A 21,310-nucleotide genomic window follows, 5' to 3' on the forward strand; every position below is an offset into this window, starting at 1 on the left:
CTCTCCACCACTCCCTGAAGAGGCTCCTGCCCTACACCCTCTGGGTCCCCGTCACCCACTTCAAGAACAGGGAAGGTGGACAGGATGAGTGGGGTCTCGGCTAGGCATTCACAGCGCCTCCATAATCCCACCCCAGCCTCAGTGTTTACCACCTCCTGCCTACCCCATACTCAGAGCAGCTCACCCCTCCCAGAGGTCCCAGGAATCTATACCACTCTGTTAATATGCTGCTGGTACCATGGGGACCTGGCCTCCACAGCTTCCAATTAGAGAGCTGCTGCTGGAGGTCAGGGGCTCTGATGCTCTGACTTCTGCACTGAAAGGGCAGGGGGTGGCATGTCAGACCAGGACCCTAGTCCTAAGAGGTCCACAGGCCAGGACTGTGTCCCAGACACCAGCCAGGAGGTCAGGGTAGGGTGGAGCCAACTTTGGGAAAGACGCAATGTCTCATCTGTCACCGCCTCCCCATTGTCCCACTGTCCTCTGGGGACCTCAGGACTCTCCCCACCCAGCCACAGGAAGCTAAGCCCCTCCTGAGACAGAAGGAGGGAACACTGAAGGAGGGGCTCCAGGACCAGAGAGAGACTCACCCGTGCCCTTGGGGTCACAGAGGAGGAACCTAGGCTCAATAGGACTCAGTTGTCACAAAGGGGCTGGTGGGATGAAGACTGCAGAGAGGTCCTGGGGGGCTTCCTGGAGGAGGTGTGTGGTACATCACAGGAGAGAACACTAGGTTCCAGGACAGCCTCCTAACTACGTGGTATAGGTTTGTACCTGGGACCTGTATGTAGTTGCAAGTGTCTTTGTGTCCATGTGTGCATGGATGTGCATCCCAGTCATGGAGTCCCCAGCTCTGGTCTGTGTCCCAAGGGCAGGGTCTGCCTGAGGTAGGGGTCAGCCAGGCAGCATATCAGAGGACAAAGAAAAAAAGGGAGAACAGCTCAGGGCTGAGGAGAGAAGCCTGTCGGGTTGGTCATGACACAGTCAGTCCTGAAATCCTAGATGCCTGATGCCAAGACAGGGTGCTTCCGTGACCCAGGCTCTGCCACAGCCTACTGTGTAACTTTGGACAGGACCTTCCCCTCTCCCTTTTATTCTTCAGATGAGCTACTGTCCTCATCTGAAGAATAAAAGGAATGGACTTGATGACCTCCTAGGGCCCTTACAAGTCTAACAATCTTTTGGAGAGAGTGACACACAAAGACAGCCAGAGATGGAATCTATATTATAGAGATGGGGAGAGAGCTTAAAAGGAAGCAGAGCTGACAGCGAGGGGTGGGATGGCAGGAGGACGAGAGAGGAGAACCCCAGGGAGGCCCATCGTGGGTCAGGGAGTTGGGGAGGGGTTCCCTGCTGGGGACCCTGTCCTCAGGGCCAAGACAGGACGTGGTAGACAATGCAGCCTTGCGCATGACAGGGAGCGGTTGTCCCCACCCCACCTGCCTCCTGACCTGTGGGAGGAGAAAGATGGTGGGTAACAGACAAATGCTCTGCCCCCGTGACCTGAGTCCTGCCTCCAATCCAGCTCTCCAGGTGTTCCAGGGGAAAGGGGGAAGCTGCAGGCAAAGGGGAGCTCCCAGGACTGGGAATCAGGAAGCTGTGTTTCAGACCCTGCTGTGTTGTGGGATCGGGGCCAACTCCCAGCCTCTATCACTTGATCTGTGAACCCAGCAGGCTGGGTCTTGCGCAGCAGTACTGGGTTCTGAGGGACCCAGCCAGGGCGGGCTCTCTAGAGGGCTGAGATCCTTCTCTCCTGCCTGGAGGCTCTTTCCCCACCTTTGATGTGGGTGCTGAGACTGTGCACAATCCAAGAGGCAGCAAGCCGCTGGACAAAGAAGCTGGCCTTGTGCTGGGTGGGAGGCCTGTGCTACAAGGGAGCCCCCATCGGTCATCAGCCCTCCAGGCCCCCTGGCCTGGGACCTCCCTCCCGTAAGCCCTTCTCACAGCCACCCCCAGGGCACAAGCAGGGTCCTCCCTCCTTGGCCTGCGCTCAAGGGGTGCCAATGGATCCCTAGCCGATGTCCGCACTGCCCCTCTGGCTGCCTGGCCTCTGCCCTAGGCGGAGGCCCTTTGTACTTGGGCCCTCACAGGCAGGGCTTCGTGCAGTCCCGTGTCTGTGTCCAGGAAGTGTTCATGTCCTGTTTTCCCCCTCAGGCCGAGGCTGCCAGGGAAGGAGAGGGTGGGGGTAAGCAGGCCTCTGCTTCCTCCACTGTGGACATTTCTCCCAGAGGCTTTAGGGGCTGGAAGGAAAGGGTACTCTTCTCTCTGCCATAGTCTGAAATGACTGAAGACTGGAGGCAGAAGGATGAAGGAGATGACCCCTTACCCTGAAAGCTTAGGGAGTGGTGGATCTTGCACACACACGCACACCAGTTCTGCTGTGGCAGGAGAAACTATCCATGCAACCCAGGCTGAGATGGTCTCCTTCCCCACTGACACCAACCCAGCCCCTCCTCCCCTCCCTCCCTGGGGGTGGGGTCCACCCCGCCGCCCCAAGCTGTCTCCATTGCTTCTTGCTATGTTTTTCATAACTGAACATCGACATTAACAAGGCAGGTGGTTGCAGCTCTTCCCAGCAACCCCATTTAGAATCATTGAATCATCAAATCATCAAATCCTAGAAGCCTGGAATCACAGAACGTCTGCTTCTTCGGCTCCTGGAGTCTCAGCATCTTTAAGTCACAGAATGTCAGAATCACACAACCACGCATCCACACAGCCCTGGCCGGGAGCTGAGAGTCATGGAAGGCTGGAACCCCACAAACGGACAATACCAGATTCTCCAAAGAGCTCATCCACTCCAACTTCCTCCTTTTACAGGTGAGAAAATGCAGCCCAGAAAGTGGCATTATGCAAGATCACTGGACAGTAGGAGCCCAGCAATGCCCAGCTCCGAGACTGCAAGATGGGACCTCGGTAACCCAGTCTTCCGGAAATGGCGCAACTTTTACTTTAGGAAATACAGATATTCAAGTTAGACTGATGCTGCTCTTTTAGCTTTGCTCATTTCTCCTCCCTCCTAACCCCACCCCCACTGGGCCCTGCAGCTGGCACTTCATCTCTCCAACCCCTCTTACCCTTGGTTCCTGCAACTCCCTCACCTTTCCCCCTCCCTGGGTCTGTACTCAGGCCCCTCAAATAAAGGCAACAATAGATGGGTGAAGTTTGAGGGGTCCAGTCCCTCAGGGTGGAGGACAGGAAAAGCAAAATGCCTGCCCCCTGAAGCTACCAGCTAGAGAGCAGGCTCCCCAGAGGAAGTGCCCTGAACAAGAGACCAGAATGCCCTGGACCCCCTGGGGGTCCAGCCACACCAGAGGCAGCAGCTTCAAGGAAGCTGGAATCAAAGAGGAGGGAAGCAGTGAAGGTTTACCGTTGATATTAAACCATCACGGATGTATGTTTAGCGTTTTCATAAATTTACATTTTAACTCGTTTTGGAATGTACTCATACATTTTTGAATTTGAATTTTATTCAATATTATATTTTACAGATTGTTTTAATTTTTGAATTCTGAACGCTCTTCGCCCAGGGCAGATTCCACGTCCCCACGCTACAGACAGGGACGCAGCAGCCCCCAGTGGGATCCAGGTCCCCTGGTTTCTGTTTAGCCTCAAAGCTCCTGACCTGGGATGCCATTCTGAGACCTTCTGCTCCTTAGGGGCCCTGACCCAGGCCCAGGCATGTGCCCTCAAACCCTGTCTTCCCTCATGTGGCCACCCAGACCCCAGGGTGGCGCCCTCTCTTCCTTCACCTCTACAGCTGACCAGCTCCTTCCTCTACCTCTGCCCCCTCTGTCCCCTCACCTCCAACTTTGGCTTTTCCCTGTTCAGCCTCATCATCCCATGTCTGAACCACACTGCCTCAGCCTCCTGCCTCACTCCTTCTATGTGCTCCCCACACCATGGCCCAGGGAGCTTCATAACACGCAGGTCTGAACAGTCCGTGACCTGCTTTCATCTCTTCCCCTAGTGCGCAGTTCCCTCCAGAGAAAGTCCAGATTCCTTGACATGGCATAAAAGTCCTGCACAATTTGGGCCCTGCCAGCCTCACTAGCTTCATCTCTTATGCTACACACACACACACACACACACACACACACACACACACACACACACACCAATCCCATCACTCAGCCGCCCTGGCTGTCCAGCATCCAGCTCCATGGAATGCTTCCCTCCCTGTCTGTCACCAGCAAGCCTTCACATTCGCCATTCTCTCTTTCTCTCTGTCCAGAACTTTCTCCTGGCTCATTCCTCAGCTCTCACTTTAAATGTTTCCTCCTGGAAGCTTCCCAACTTGCCCTCCCTCCCTCTCTGGGCTGAATTCGGGGCCCCTGCTCTGTCCCACCATGGCCCCCAAGTTTCTCCCCACTGCTGCCTTCCCCCCACACAATCTACCAGCATCAATCTTTGTCTGTGCCCCTCCGCCACCCTATCATCTGTCCACCCTTGGCCCTGGTACCTGGGTCTGTCTACCTGCCAAGAGGCAGATGCCTTGTTGCTCAGATTTGGCAGAATGTGTGGCCGAAATTTAAGGCCCCCACCATGCTCTCTCTACCTACCCTCTCTGCTGGGCACAGAGTAGGTGCTCACTAACTGTCCACCTATTAAGACCTGGCAGTACACAGTGTGTGGCATGGACAGGGAGGGCTGGGGTGCTCAGAGGAATGAGAGTCCCTGGGCTGGGCTGGGGATTTCCTGGAGGAAGCATTTGGGATGATCCTCCACATGTCAGTCCTAACACAGAAATTGAGGACAGGCCACAGGAAGTCCCCAGCCAGCCTTAGGGCCATCAGGGAAAACCATCAGAGTGGGACCAGAGTCTGCAATGAGGGAGATTTAGGGACCAGAGCCCAGGACAGGGCCACTGGAGGGGCTGGTGGTGCATTTGGGGAAGACTTCCTGGAGGAGGGGCTACTTCTGGCTGGTTTGGGGCAGGGGAGAAGGTGGAGATGAAGCAGGTTGGAGACAGAGATGTGAAAGAGAAAGCTCTGTTCATTCTTGTCCTTTACCGCTTAAAGGATAGGGAGGTGGGGTTTGGATGGGCAAGAGGAAAGAAAGAAGGCCAAGGCGGCACGGAGCTAACATCAGTGCTGACACCATGGCCAGGGTGGGTATGGGTGGTTGGGGCTGGCAGGGAGCAGGTTCCCAGCTGTGGTTGGGAAACGTTTCCTGTCTCCTTGCCAGGGGGGTCATTAATAATCATTTACCCGCCACAGGCAGCATGGAGGCTAGCCAGGGAACAGCATGGGGCTGGGGCCGGAGCCCAGCCTGGCAGCCAGGAGAGCTGTATTCTAGGACCAGCCCTGCCACCTTGCTGTGAAACCTGGACAAGTCACCTGGCCTCTCTTGGTCTCTGGTAACGCCGGTCAAAGGAGGGTCTTAAGAGGAGGCTCCCTAAAGATCTCTCTGCTCTGGGCCTCAGTTTCCCTAGATGGCAGCGGGGCTGCCACCCCTACAGGGGGTTAGGGACCTCTGATGATCAATATGAGCATCTATGTTGAGCTCAGCTCAGGACACATGGGATGGGCAGACCCAGCCCAGCCTCTCAAGAGCTCGAATTCTGGCAGGAGCCAGACCCCAACACCATGGGATGCATGCCTGGAGCATATCTTGTGCAGGTCAGGCTGCGGGAAACAGAAGGGAGGGCCGTCTGCCCAAGGCCTGAGGGGCTGACAGTGTGGCTGGGCCACGAAGATGGGGTTTCTTAGACACAGAAAATGGGAGCCCCATGAGGCCTATTTAGTCGTTGCTATGACTGCAGCACTTAACACTGTGCCTGCCTGGTGCATAGCAGGTGCTCAATAAATGCTTTCAGACAACAGAATGAGCTCCTGTTAAAGGAGACATTTGTGAAAGGAGCTTGGAATTTGGAAAGAGCTGCCTAAACGGTGATGATGAAGATGATGACAAGGATGATTCTGCCCAAAGACAACAGGATGGGAAAAGGTGACATGAAAGCTTGAGAAGGTAGGAGGCCCAGGGATGGCCATCCAAAACCAGACAGTATTGCTTGGGAATGAACAACAGCCTTCAAGATCCCTTCTTCCAGTTGGGCTAGAATTTTCCTCAGCCTCAGGCCGCATTTCTCTGCCCATCCAACACCCCCTTCAAGGCTCAGCTCAAGCCCACTCACTTCAGAGAACCTTCTGGAATGTGGTGCTGAGGCATTGGCCCTGAGCCCCTTCCCCTGACTGACTCTGATGGTCTCTGTGCCTTCCAACCACAGGGAGTCCTGGCCTTTCGTGCTCTTGAGTCCTTGTTGGCAGGCTGTCCACTAACGTCTCCCCATAGCTTTCTCTGGCGGGTATGACCTGGATCCTTCTACTGGGCCCATCAGACTAGAGGATCCCCAAAGGTGTGATCTGGCTTCGTTTTTCAGAAAAAGGTCTCTGTGAGGAAAGGAACTATCCCCCCATCAGATATGGGGTCAACACAAGTGGAGATAGATTGAGGTCTTCCTGGTTGCCTCCCAGCCCAGTGACCCTCTCTGGGCACCACACAGAGAAGGGAAGAGGACCGGGCAGCATGCAGAAGGGGTCACTTGGCTTCTCAGCACCCCGGAGATGACGTGAGAAGGAAGGGCACTGGGCCACACTTGGGACTAAGACATCATGGTTGGCAAACTTGCCTAACTCCCAGCCCAGCCCCAGCTGCTATTGTGCCGAGGAGGCGCCACCAGGGATACCACCCAGGCCTCAGTGCCTGCGCCTGGACCCCCACCCTCTGCGGAGAACCATGAGGTGGTAGTAAACACAGTGAGCCCAAGACACGTGCATCCTCTCCCCGCCCCTTCCAATCCCGGCCCAAAACATGAGACAGGCTAAGAGGAAAAGAACAAAGGTTCCAGGACCTCCACATCACCCGCCGCCCGCCTGTCCAGCGCCTGTTCAGCCGGAAACCCAAGACAAAGGCCTTGGTGAAAGCGAGGAGGATGAAGGGCAAAGGGTAGAGGCAGCCTGGCTTGGGCATCTCAGGGGACCTAACTGGGAGGGAAGCGAGAACAGGATGACAGCCAAGCCTTCCCTGCACACACACGTCACTCCACAAACATTTATGGGACACCTACTGTATTCTGCACACCCGAACATCACATACCTCATTCCTTACCCCACACACCTTATACACCCACTCCCTCACCCCCTGCACCACCTTCCACAGCCCTCCAGCCCCCTTCTCCCCACACATACCCTAGCTAATTGGATACCCTTCACATGTAAACAGCTCACAAGGAGAGAAGATCACATAATCCACGTGTCACACCGAAAAGCCATCCAGCTCACACATCCACACTTCACGCCACACTCACACTCAACCTCCCACGCGCACCTCACACACCCGACACTCACCTCTCCAAGCACAGACACAAGGTTCCAATTAAATTCAATACACACACATCACCTAGGCATAGAGACACACCCTGCCTAGATAATGTGCACACCTAATGTCACACCAAAATGTCAAATATTTGAGGGCACACACAGCTCCTTAGCACAGACAGTCCTGCCTCCACACTGCCTCCTCCCCACATGCACTTGAGCACACACACACACACACACACACACACACACACACACACACGTAGTCAACAAGTCCTTGCCTTGGCCCCCTGGACCCTGGCTGCTGCACACTTTCCTACCCAGAGCTGTACAAACAGTCATCACAGACACATGACACTCAAACACCAACACACAGGTCCCAATATATTTCCTGAGCAACTCCAGGATGTAACTCGGTGACTCGAAGCCAGTCACCTAGGCTGCAAATCCACTCAGACACAGCTCTCCCACCCCCACTCCCCTCTACCAAGACATCCAATGAAACCTTTCATCAGACCCCTCCAGTGGCTCTTCCTGGTTACACACAACAGTCCATAATACACACAAATACACACACAATCCCCCATGTAAGCTGCCCCTACAACTACTCCACCCCACGATGACACACACCATGTACACATAAGTTTCCCCCACACACAACAGTCATACATACATCTACCACTCCACACTCACAACTCGGCCTCCCTAGCTACACACGCCATGCAACACTATTACACTCACAGTCCTCACACTCATCATAAGCTCCCCCAGATTCCCTCCAATAATCCCACCGCTGATGACACACACAATACTACACGATACAACACACATGATCACACACAAGGCACACCCAATACACACAACCCAGCTCTTCCTATTCAAACACATACCACCCAGACTCGCCCAGCCCTGGACACCTCCCACCACAGGTGACTGACACCAAGTTGCAGGCTATTCCTCCCCTCCCTCATCCCAAGCCCCCGGCTTCTCAAGTCCAGTTCAGCAGGGATGAGGGGGTTTATAAGTTATGAACCCCAGTGCCCCACTGCACAATCCCCACCCACCTTAAATCCCTCGGTACCGCCCAAAGGCTGCTTGCTCCATGTTTAGCCCCTTCCACCAGCACCCACACCATGCCATGCCTGACAACAGGGGAGGGGTAGAGGTCCTGGGGACACCAGCATGGCATTCTGAGCCTGTCCCCTCACCACCTCAAAGTAGAGGCTGATAGAAGGAGAAGGATGACCACAGGGAAAGGCCCTAGAACAAAGACAGAAACCTAGAGAAATTGGGGGAGTAACGGGCAGATTGAGAGAGGTGGGCATGTGGGCAAAAGAGACCAAACAAGAAAGAAATAGAGGGGTACAGGAAGAAGATGCCCAGAAAGACTCAGAGAAGCCAGAGGAGAAACGGAGGCCACCATACCCAGAGAGAAACAAGAGGAGACGGTGAGACAAGCCAGAAAAGACTAGGATCTTCTATACAGGAGGGAGGAGGGAAAGCAGGAAGAGGGTGGGAGGGGGATCCTGCAGAGAAGGAGAGACAAACTGTAATGGAAAGAGGCATTTGGACCCTGGGTGGGGTCTGGTGTGAGGACTGAAGTCCAAGTGTTTGAGTGGGAATCTGGGTGAGGGCACAGATGAGGCGGTGGAGTAGGGGTTCAGGGGCTTGAGATGAGGCCCCAGCTCTGAGGGGGGGTCCTGGTTGAGAGTCGGGGGTTCAGGTGTTCTGGGTGTGCCCGGAGTCTGATAAATATATTGGGGGTCCAGGGGTATGGGCAGGGGTCCTCCACTAATCTGGGAGGCAGGGGGTTCCAGGCTCAAACAGAACTCCTGGGTGTGGACAGGGGTCCCATTGTGGATTGGTAGTTCAGTGCTTAGGGGTGGAGTCCCAGATCTGAAAAGGGTTCAGAATCTGGCGTGAGGTTTTGAACTGTGAGCTAAGGACTCAATGTCTCTGGGTATGGGCTGCAGTGCCAGCAGAGAAGTGGGATTTTCATCTAGGGGAGGGGTCCCCACCCTAGGAGGGTTCAGGGACGGGGTAGACCATGGGACCGGCGACAGCGGAGGACCCGGCCGGGCGCTCACCCAACACCCCATTCCCCTCGTGCCCAGAGCCCGGGGTGGGGGGGCCCTACCTGCAGGCTGTCGGCGCATGGCTGCGGCGGCGGCGGCTCGTCCGGCTTGAGGAAGACCTGCTGGCCCCGCCTGAGGAATTGGACAACAGCGATGAGGATGTGGTGCAGCACCAGGACCATGCTCGCAGCCGCCCGCCCGCCCGCCCGCCGGCCTGGCCGCTGCGCTTGGCCAGGGCGTCCGCGACTGCTTCGCCTGGCCCGCGCGAGTGTCCGCCCTGGCCCCGCCCCGAACCGCCCACTTCCCGCCCCCCGACCGCCCAGGCCCCGCCCACCTTCCGCAACCGTGGACAGCACCTCTTAGCTCTTCCAGTCTTCCCACCCCGACCACAGCCCCCCACCAGCTCTCACTTCCCTTATCTGTCCGCTCTCAAGATTCTTCCAGCTTGTGCGCTATTAGGATCCCCCGCCCCTGATAGCCGGCTCTCAGCCTTCTCTCCCTTCTCTTGCCCCTTCGCCACTCCTTTCACTACCTCTCAGAGGTCGCCTCTCTGAGCCTCTCTCCTCATCACATCCTCTCCCCCCACCACTTACTTATAAAGTCCTGGAGCCAGGCTACAGTCCCAAGGCAGAGACCAGCGCAGTGAGGGGGCGGGGGGAGCGGTCCGGAGGGGGAGATAGATAGAGGGGAAGGGACCACTGGCACGAACAAGAAGCCCTGGGCTTGCTCTTCTTCCAGGAAAAAGGGGGGAAATCAGGGGAAATTTTAGAGGTCGCTCCGAGTCTGACAGGCCCTGGGAGCAGTAGCAAATCTGGGAGGGAGACACGTGCGCACAGACACGCGAGCGCACACAAGGCGCACCATTCCCAAGTTGTGGGTAGGGGCACTGGGCCCCCAGCACTGGGCAGGCAGGTCTGCGTTGGCGTCCCCGCAAGCCAGAGAGGGTGCTGGCCCCAGGGCCGCACAGTCCACAGTTCCGCGGTGGGACTTGCGAGCCCGAAGCGCAATTCACCGCAGAGCGGCCTCTGTGCTCAGGCGCCCGCTGCAGCCGTGACGCTCCTGCGCCCCCTGCTGTCCCAGCGCGGCGGCGCAGCCCGGCCCGATTTGCCATCTGCGCACGAGGGGCGAGTGTCGGAGGGGAAAGGGGTCACCTGGGCCAGCTCCCTGCCTGGACCCAAACGGTTCCCTAGCCTCCGCTTGGCATGAGGTCGGTTGGGGCGGTGGGACGTGTCTGGACTGGAGGGTGCTCTTGGGTGTCTCCTGGCCATTGCCGGCTAGCTACTTACTGCATGACCTTGGTCAGATCCCCTTCCCAGTTGGTTTCTGGGCTTCCATCTTCCCATCTCTTTCACAAGACTGCCAGGAGAATCAACCCCACAATGGTGTGAAGGCAGCCAGAGTCCCCTGACAGCCCTCGCTGTGGTCTGACCTGAATCCTTCCCATGTACTGCAGTCCCCTCTCTGCAATTCTCCCCTTAACCCTCACCCCTCTTGGAGGGTGACTCAGTGACCCTCCAGCTTCCCAGCTCCCCACCTTACTGGGCTGATTCATCTGGGCCCTTTCTCCCTGGGGAGTGATTTCCTCAAGTTTGAGTCATTGAGCCCAGTCCTGGACACAGTCCAGGCACCTGGCACACAGGCTGGTCAGAGTCTTAGCTGTGTCACAGCTCAGGGAGAAGCCCTCCATGCCAAGAGTTCTCCCACCTCTCTTTCTGAGGGCCAACCTGAACAATGCCTCTTCCCCTGCTCACACACCTTCAGTGACTCCCTACCATCAGCACAATAAAGTCCCAACCCTCAGCCTGACATGGCAGACCCTCTATGACTTAGCCCCAACTTGTTTTTTCAGCTTTGACCCTCTTCCTTAAATTTATACTTTCTGCTCTACTCAGATGTGTGACTGACTCATTCTCACCTTCAGGCTTTTACCCAGCCACCCCAACCCTAATGTCCTCTAGATCCTATCAGCCTGCTTATCTTTCAGGAGCCAGTCGGAGGCCCACCTCCTCCAGGAGGCCTTCCCTGGATGCTACCTCAGTCCTCTGGGTCCCCCTTCTTGCATCTTTCCTAAGAGTCATGTCTGGGGGCAATTTTACTGCATCCTATTTTACTGCATCTTCAAATTGGGGGCAATTTGTCCTACTTACTAATGCTGTAGAAAACATTACATGGGCTAAGATATGTAAAGGTTCTGGCCCAGAAAAGGGCCTCCCTTCTCTTTTTTTGGCCTCAGTTTCTTGCTCTGTAAAGGGAGTGACCAATGTAAGGGCTATTATAAGGACTGAGTCTGAGGCCAGTGCACAAATCTCTTGGTAAATCCTGAGCATCTGTCATCAGCTCAGTCTTGGGCTCCGGATAGTGCGGGTGGGACAAAGGCATCCAGGAGGCATCTGTTACAGCCACTTGCCAGAGGTGTTTGTTCTTCAGGAGAGGCCATCTCAGACCTCACAATCAAGGGCCAACCCTGGCCTGGCACGGCCAGCATCTCTTGGGCTTTAACATTTGCTGAGCACTTACTCTGTGACTCACAGTTCATCTTCTTAACAACACTATAAGGTAGGACTCATTATTAGCCACATTTTACAGATAAGGAAAACGGAAGCACAGAGAGACTAAGTAACTTGCCCACAGTCACACAACTAATAAGTAGTAGAGCCAAAATTCAAACCCAGGCCATCTGGCTCCAGTCTGTGCTTTATATTCATTCTCTACCTCTTGAAGAAAGGCACGTGAGAAAAACTAATTTTCCCACCTCTCCTTTTGTCCCCAAGAAAGCAGTCAGGGTCCTACACTCCCAGGCCCTGAACCCTCGGCCCACCTTTGCCATGAGGAAGCCCAGCTTCAGGGGTACCTGGCTCAGCTCCACAGCCACCTCTTTTCATCTCCCCACCTTACAGGCCACATTAAGCTGTCCAGTGGCCCAGCTACCTCAGACTTGGTATTTTAGGAAAAGGTGACTCAGCTGACAACCTGTCAACCTGGGTACTGAGCCATTCAACCTCAGGCCCTGTCCAAGAACCAGCCCTTCCTTGTTCCTAACAATGACCCCTCTCTGGACCACTGCGCTTACAAAGCACTTCCTCACCCAGGACTGGTGAGCAGACTTTCACGCTCGTCATCTCGCCATGTAAGAGCACGACACCAGCAGGCCCTCCAAAGACCCCAAATCTGCTGCCATCCTCCATGACCATGTGTCCTGCTCCAGGAGCCTGTCTGTGTGCCTGACATGCATCTATCCTCTTGCTGCTAGCCATGGTCAGACTCCCAGAAGCCCAGGTTCAAACCTGAGCCCTGCCCTGACATGCTGGGTGACCTCATGCAAGGCTCTGGCCCTGTGAATGTTGGCCTGGTTCTCTTTTGAGGACTCAAGCAGCTCAGGTGGAGGAAGGCAGGATCCAGGTAGGCCTAGCGGGGCAGAAGGCAGCTCTCTGGGGCAGGCAGGCCTGCCCGGGCATGCCAGGCCCAAGGATTGTGAGCGAGGGCCAGATCCCAACATGGGGGCTCCTCAGGAGGCAGTGTGTGTGGCTCAGTCTCTCCATGACTTGAGGTGGAGCCCATGGACTAGGAGAGGGTTCCACCATCCGAAGGGCTGTGCCCGGGGACAGTCCAAAAGGGCCCAGGAGGAAGTTGACATCTCTGTAGGTTCTGTGTCCAGCTAGAGCCCATCTGCAGTGTTCAGCCCGGAGAGGGCACAGCTGTGAGCCACCCTTAGTTAGCCCTGGTGTGTGCATGTGTGTGAGGTCCTGCATGCAGGTCTGTGAGCATGATGTGGGTGAAGGAGGAGTACAGTTCTGTAAGTTTGCATCTTTGTAAGGATGTGTGATGCTTTCATTGTACAGCTGAGCTTGTGTGTGTGTACCCAGATGTGTGTGTATCTACAGGAATGTACATATGTGTGTGTGTGCAGACAGGTATGTGTGCACAGGTGTGAGTGTGTATGCACACATGTAAGTATGTGTATACAATTGTGTGTGTGCACAAGAGTCCAAGCATGGCACATAGATGCAAATGTGTGAGTCTGCATGTACTCAAATTCACAACTAACAGAGGTGCTGCTCATGGCCACTAGCCCCGGTCTGCTCTGTGTGTCCGCTGGCATTGGCTCCAGATGTGGCGGTGGCCCTTACAGAGAAAGGATCTGGCCGCAGGCAGGTGTTGGGGACAATATGGATTTGGGCTCTGAGTGGGCAGGGCCTGCTCCCAGAGCCCCCACAGTAGCTCTAACTGGGAAAGAGCACAGGCTGAGTGAGCTCAGGCTCAAGGGATGAGGGGAGAGGGGTGGGTCAACCACAGGTCTCGTCCATTTCCATGTTATTTGCATACACATTTATCTTGTCTGCAGCAGATGGCCAGCTGCACGACCCTAGCGCGGGAAGGGAGCCTGGAGGATTCTAGTCCAGGACTAGTCCAAGACCTGCCAGCTCACATCGGGGCTGAGGTCCAGGGGACTCAGGCCTTGGCACACCTTGGTATCTGCTCCTCATCATCTGCAAGCCCCAAGAGCCTTGTGTCACACAAGGCTGCCGCAGGCCACACACAATCATCCACACACACACTGTCTTTCCATAGATACACACACACACTCCCATCACTCCTACACACACACACATACTCCTACACATAGACTCACATCCCTATACGCTTGTTCACACAGCTCCTGCACATAGAACACTGGTGGGCACACCTGCCCTAGTACCTCCTTCAGGGACCACTGTGTCTCCTTCTCCCCGATGTCCATACCTGCTGGAGTAATCTTTTCTTCACTCAAGTCTGACCCTGCCTCACCCATACCCACACGGGTCCCCACTGCCCACAGGATAAAGTTGGAGTTCCGGTTCTGGCCTTCTTGGTCCTTAACCCCACCTCCAAACCATCCTTTCATGCCCCACACTCTGCCTTCTGGCCAAACCCGTCACTGCTCACCAATCCTCCAACCAGCACTTCTGTACTTTTACCAGGCACTCGACCTCCCCACTATGCTGTCAGCTCCAGGGGACTGGACTCTTTTTCAGTTTTGCTCATTGCTGTGGCCCCAGCACCTAGAACAAGGCTTGACCCAGAGGAATTGCTCAAGAAGACATCTGTGGACTATAGGAATCAGTGGTAGAACCCTCCTTCCAACCTGATCTGCCTCCTTATGGAGGACCTGCCCAACTGTATTTGTTTCCCTATGTGCCTCCCCCATCAGACCCAAAAGAGACTGGGTCTTATTCAGCTCCACGTGTCTGTATGCAACATATCCAGCATGGGGCCAGGCACACACAGCAGGAGTTGGGGACAGGGGGCAGATAGTGACCCCCTAAACGAGACAAAAGGGATGTCTAGAAGGGGCAGCCACCTTAGCCAATCACACAAAGCCCACCTTTCCTGGAGAAGAGTCCTCCTGACCACTTTCCTCCATCCGAGCCCCCTTCTGAAGTCACCCTGACTGGCAATCCAGCCTCTGCTTGCACACTCCCAGGGACAGGGAGCTCACTTTCTTTGCAGCCAACCCCTTCCCGTGCGGGATGGCTCTGCCCGGTGCTGACTCCTCCCACGGCACCATCCTGTCAAATCCTGATCATCCTGAGCCATGATTCCCATGGGAAACGGGAAGGAAGATGAGCAAAAGGGGCGGCAGATCCCAGCTTCCCCAACAGCTCTACCAGCCTTCCCAGCTTGGGGCAGAGGTGGAAAAAGGAGCTCTTGGCTCTCAGCCTGCCCCAGGCTACTATAGGCAAGTAGGTTCAAGGTGCTCTGGCTTCCGCAACACCAACCACTATGCCCAGGAGTGTGGGGCAGTGCAGAGAGAGTGCAGTGCTGAGAAACTCTTCAGCAGACTCCACTGAGCCCCATCGCCTCACTGAGCGCACTCTTTCTCTCATCCCTCAAGCCCCCCCACATCCCATCTCCTTCCCTCACCGGGGCCTCTTGCCCTCCAATCTGCAGGACCTTGCGGGACTGCTCTAACTCCTGCCCTCGAGTGTCCTGTGGAGATGCCTCCTCCTGAGCCCTGTTGGGCAGGCTGGGTGGATGAAGGCAATTAGGTCCTCAGCCAAGGGTGGCTGCCAGAGTCCCACCCCGCCTGCCTGGACAGCTGCAGCCCACAAGCTGCCCAGCTTTCCTTCACCAGCTATTCCTGGGCTGGCCCTGCTCCAGAGGTGCCTCAGGTTGCAGTTGGTCACTGACCCCAGTCCCCCATGCACACACAAACACATGCGCACACACACACACACACACAGACACACACACACACCAGGACTGCTCAGAGCTGAGCCCATGAGGAATGCCAAAGCACAAGAAATTCTAAGCAACAGGGACCTGAGGCTCCATGCTCTGAAAACTCCCTGCCAGCTCAGACACTGTCATAGAGGGAGCCCCAGTCTGTGGCTTCCAGGTTCCAAGAACTCCCAGAGCTTTGTGATCTAAGAAAATCAGAGCCTCTATTATAAATCCCATTATTAGAAGAGTCTGTGCTTTTTACATTCTATGAATGCGAGAGCCTGGAGTCCTGAGAATGGAGGAGCCCAAGATTCTAACATTCTATTATTCTAACTGCCTGTAGTGCTGGGACTCCAGGAATCTAGCTCCAGGGTTTCCACAGCCCTCAGAGCCTGATGGTCTGTGGGCTGCGTCTCTGTGAATACCCGGTGAGGTGAGGGCCCCTGTGAGCCCCTGCACTTGCCTTCCACCCTCCACCTTTTGCTCACACTACTGTCCAGGCCTAGGGTTCCATTGCCCTCCTCTCTGCTAATTAAATCTTAGACAACTTTAAAGGGGCAGGGAGGGCAATGCCGTCAGGGATTACCTACTGAGTGCCAGGGCCACCCGGGTGATTCTCTTATTTAATTATCAGGATATTATTAGCCCAACTTTACAGTGGATAAAACTGAGGTCCCGGGACATGAGGTCATTTGTCTAAAGTCTCACAGCTAGAAACAGTAGAACAGCGATCCAAACCCGGTCCCTTGCAAACTCTTGCCTCCCAGTAGAAGGCTAACTCCTGAGAAGAGCCCGGGGGGAGGGGGCTCCCTCTTTGGCTTCAGAGCCACACTGGAGCAGCTCCTCCCACCCCAGCAGGCCCCCAAGCTCCAGAAGGCAGAGACCGTGGTCTCCTCGCCTCTCCAAGCTGGAGGCAGCCCAGAGTCGGCCACATTTCCTGTCCTGATCGATCAAAAGGAGTTCAATCCGCAAAGACTCTGTGTGGGACCGGGAGACTTGGCGTTTTGTTTCTAGGCACCCGTCGCTATGGAAGCCGGGTGCTGCCAGCCCAAGGCCTAGCAACGAGGCCCCGCGTAGTGCAGGGTGGAGGGCAATTGTCAGGGGCTTCGGAGGCTGCCAGCAAGAGAGAGGGAGGGTGGACCACTCCACTCTCCTGGCTGGAAGGCTGGACCCACTGCCCTGGCTGGGCTGGCAAGGGGAGGAAGGGAGGCAAGAGGGGGCAGGACCAGGCAGGTTCTGAGAGACAGAGAACCAGAGATAAGGGTAGATAGAGACTTACAGAGATAGTCTAAGGGGGTTCAGAGACAGCAAAAGGCAGAGACACCATCAGAGAGAGGGAGATTCAGGAAGGTGGAAGAAGACAGAGCTGAGACTCAGAGACCACTGAGACAGACAAGTGGCAGAGAGGGACTGACTCTCAGGCAAGCTCAACTCCTGGGGAGGGCGAGGGAGGGAGCCGCAGGGGAATGACAGAGAGATGGATGGAAGTGTGACAGGAGGAGATAAACCTGAGGCAGGAGGCAATAGAGACAGATAATGAAGCAAGAGAGGACCAGAAATGGGGGGGCAGGCGGGGTAACACAACGTGGACTGGAAGGCAGAGCAGACAGCGTCAGGGGCAGTATGAGGACAAGGGCACCAAGAGCACAGAGTCCTAGGCTGGCCCCGGTCCTGAGCCCCTCCTCCTGGGTCTGCCCAGCTGCGGCCTGGGCGTCACCAGCCTCGTACCACCAGCCCACCGCACTGCCTCTGCCCGAGAACACAGAATCATCTAGGAACAGATGCTCAGGAAAGAGGCTGGTCAGAAAGGTTCAATGTGTCTCTTACTCCCCAGGGACAGGTCTTGTGCAAAAGCTTGTACAGTGAGGCAGTATCTGGAACAGCAGAAAGTCAGGCCTTGGGAATCCCAGTCCAGAGCCCACTCCCCACCCCCATCTGAGTCAGGCTAGGCCTTCGTTACCTGTGGAGGCACCATCAGTACAGAGAGGCACACTTGTCCCCCTACCAGAGTGACTGAGAAGATGACAGAGCCTAATATGGAACCCCCTTTACTTCCTTCTTCCTCAACAACAGGCCCTGTGTCAGGGCAGTGGGGAGCCAAGGATGGAGCGGACAGCATCCGGTGGAGAGATGGCCCACAGCTCTCCCTCTCAGGGCTGCAACTAGGGAAGACAGGCTCTGGGGAACTCAAAAGGGCGTGGCTCCTTGGGGGCAGGGAAATGGCTGGAACTGGACAGGGAACATCTCATTTAATCCTCACTGCAACCTGTTACAGATGAGAAGACGGGAAAGCGACTGCCCTAACCACTACCAGCCAGCAGGTGCCTGAACCAGGACTTGAACCCAGGTCTCTTGGGGTCAGTGAAAGTTGGAGGGCCTGGCGGAAGCCCCTCTGCCAGGGTGGAAGCAGCTGCTCCAGGAAGGGGGCGCTATCTAGGCCTGTTCAGGGGTACTTCCCAGTAGGAATGTGGGGAGGGCCCCAAGCCCTACTCTGGCCACCACCCCTCCCAGCACTCCTCTCTGTCCTCCTCCCCGTGTCAGAAAGATGATAGTGCTTGCCTAGACTCTGTCACCTGTCAGGTACTAATCTCTCTCTCTCTCTCAGAGCTAATTTTTCCTGTGATTGTTAACACTGTCAGTGGCACCTGGCAGCTACTCTGGGAGCTCGTGTGTCCTCAGAGGCGCCCCATCTGCCCCCATCAGCCTCATTCTCTCCAGGCTCCTGAGGGAGGAACCAGCAAAGACTAAGCGCCTACTGCATGCCCTGGTGATAAGAAGCACTCTACATTCATTACCTCATTAAATTGTCCATTGAGGTCTCTGAAGGCTCGTCTCCACCTCCTGCAGCTCCTGGCCTCCCTGCCTGCCCTCCCCTGACCTCACAGCACCCACCCCAGGATCAGTCTCTGGGGCAGGGTAACTCCACAGCAATTGGTACACATAGGTGTCTGGGAGCTGGTAGTTTCATTCTCAGCTGCAGGACCCATGGTGGGGGGCAGTGGGGAGAGCAAGGGGAAGGTGTAGGGTCTGCAGGCTGAAGGTGAGAGGGAGGGGAAAGGGAAAGCAGGGGGAGGGGCGGGCAGGGGACCCACACCAGCCTCACTCCACATACACGCACCCTGCACGCTGAACCTGGGCCACAGCCCGGATGATTGACCCCTGGTGCCACACTTCCCTGGGCCTAAGTTCCTGGAAGGCAGCGCTGCAGGGATGATCGATCGACTGCCTCTCAACCTCTTCCTACTGCCTGGAGGCTGCTTCCTCCAGGCAGCCTCCCAGGCTGATCAGTATCACTGTCAGGGTGAGAGTCTGGGGGCCGCCTTTGGACAGTAAGCAGTGACCCCCCTCATCCCTTCCTCAGCCCAGCACTCTCCCTCTTCCTCAGGAACCTGGTCCAGGTAGATGGGCAGTGCAGGGGCCGACATGGAGGCTGGTGTGTGCATGTGCTAAGTCAGTAGAAGAGAGGAGTTGCAAATACAAAAGTGAGCCATGCGACCTGGGTTCCAATCCCAGTTCCTCCATCTTCTGGATATAGGTGACCCTGTGCAAGTTACTTAACCTCTCTGAGCCTCAATTTCCTTATCTGTACAGTGGGGTTACCAATAGTACTCAACTAACAGGATGAATGAGATTGTACATGCAGAGCTCTGGCACAATGCTTCGCATACAGTATTTTTTGATACATGAAAGCTTTTAATACTGTTACTGTGAGCGTGTACGTGCATGCATACACATGTATGCATGTGTAGGTTCCCTTGGAAGGTCCAGGGGGGATTTCTGGCACTCTAGTAAGGGGGTGTAAACTGATCCCTAACCCTTGACCTCCCTAGAGTAGGGTCTGCAGCCACACTTTCAGCTCAGTCTCAGAGAAGGGAGAACTGCTGCACCCCAAAAACTCCACCTGTGCTGGGTGAGGCTGTATAGGAGAGATGGATGGCTTGGCGGCCACCAGGTAAGACTGGTGATTAGTAGGCTAATGGCCCAGCATCCGGAAAGGAATGGGACGGAGACGGAGCCATGGGGCCATCCATCAAAGCTGGGAGGCCCAGCAATGCTGCACAGCGGGACAGAGAGAAGCAAGGGACAGCTTCAGGTAGGGGAAGTGTAGACGAGCCAAGGGTCAGGCAGCCAGGCCCAGTCTAGTGCTGACCCATTACTGAGTGATTATCTTGGGACCTCAATTTCGTCATCAGAATAATGGGGCCAAATGTCTCTGCCCAGATAAGTTCCAGCCTCAGCAGGCCCAATGTCAGACGCGAGGGTCAGGGAGAGCCCTGGGGAGAATGTGAGGAGCTCAGAGATGCCCTTACCTCTTATACCAGTGCCCAACTCAGTCAAGGATCCCTGAGGGTGTCGAGTAAGGGGAAGTGGCACTGTTTTGGGGCTGGCAGCCCAAAGACTCAAGTTCGATTCAATTTCTGACCCTAATCTCTTGCTGACCTTAGCCAAGCCCCTGACTTCCCCAGGAAAGTCCTTCCCTAGATGCCCTCCCACACTAACTTCCCACCCACACCCAATCCTTCCAAGGCAGGAAGGGCCATAAGCACAGCCCTTGCCTATGCAAATTTCATTAAAACTTAGGGTAAAGTCACCCATGGGCCCTCCCCACCCACTGGAGGTAGTGGTTACCTGGAAAAATTCTGGCTCGCAAGTCTGGGGCAAGAGGTCCTAACTGGGGTCTAGCTGGACCCTGGCAGAGCCCGTAGTCTCAGTCTGTCTCTAAGGACCTCATCGAGCTTAATCAAGTCACTTTCCCTCTCTGAGCCTCAGTTTTCCCATCCCTAAAATTAAACAAGCAACAACAATAAAATTCTTCAGGGGCTCCTTTTACCCTGTGGGACAAACTGCAAACTCCTCACTGTGTCCACTCCTTCCCAGTCCTTCCCCGGGCTCCACTCCTCCTGTGCTCCCCACTGCAGACCCCACACTTAGGCTTTCCTGGACTTTTATCAATCTCTCGTCCCTCTTTAGGTTTCACCTCTGGACTCATGCCTTGTGGTTCACCAGTTCACCTCCAGACTTCTCTCTCTCTCTCTCTCTCTCTTTTTTTTTTTTTTTGGCTTGCAGAACCTTAGTTCCCCAACCAGGGATTGAACCCAGGTCCCAGCAGTGAAAGCACTGCGCCCTAAAGACTGGACAGCCAGGGAATTCCCTGGACCTCTGTCTCTCCACTGGAAAATCCCCTCCTGGCTCAACAGGGCTAGAAGAAATATCACCCCCTCTGCAAAGCCTTTTGCACAGCCCCTGGCAGAGCTAAGCCAGACCCCCTCAGCAGAGCCACCAGTGGCTGACACACCTTCTCTGGAGCCTAGACCAGGAAGTGTCTACGTCCCCATTTCACTCTGAGCTCCCAAGGGTGAGGGTCAGGCTGGGCCTCATTCCCAGGTGGTGAAGGTGGTAGGCAGCTCAGGGCCTCCAACAGGGAAGGGGCTTAGGGACATGGAAGGAAGGAAGGAGGAAGGGAGGGAGGAATGAAAAGAAAGATAAGAAAGGAGGGACAGAGAGATACAACTGTCCTCAAGGTCCCCTTGGATCTAACAATCTGAATGAACTCTAGTCCACTCCAGATGGAGCCCCCATGCCTGATCCTGCCCCATCTCCCACTCCCCTTTGGCCCCTGTCACACACACCAGTACAAAGGCCCAGAGTCAAAGAGGTCTCTGGCCTCTGCCGCTGCATTCTGACTGGAGGCTAAGAACATGCCTGGTCGTCATA

General features: G+C 55.5%; 1 protein-coding gene across 3 annotated transcripts in view; it reads right to left on the reverse strand.

The window, feature by feature from the left end:
* PDE2A (phosphodiesterase 2A) overlaps positions 1–21,310 on the reverse strand; it is a 92,348-nt gene that overhangs the window by 55,732 nt on the left and 15,306 nt on the right. For 2 of the 3 annotated variants that reach the window (XM_067038828.1, XM_067038829.1), the window contains exon 2: positions 9,457–9,526. In XM_067038828.1, the coding sequence (XP_066894929.1) occupies positions 9,457–9,526 (70 nt within the window). Of the gene's footprint in view, positions 1–9,456; positions 9,659–21,310 lie in introns of those variants that run through there. The other variant, XM_059068971.2, reaches the window with a different exon arrangement.

The sequence above is a fragment of the Kogia breviceps genome, chromosome 7 (genome assembly GCF_026419965.1).
Source record: "Kogia breviceps isolate mKogBre1 chromosome 7, mKogBre1 haplotype 1, whole genome shotgun sequence".
In the NCBI taxonomy this organism is placed as follows: domain Eukaryota; kingdom Metazoa; phylum Chordata; class Mammalia; order Artiodactyla; family Physeteridae; genus Kogia; species Kogia breviceps.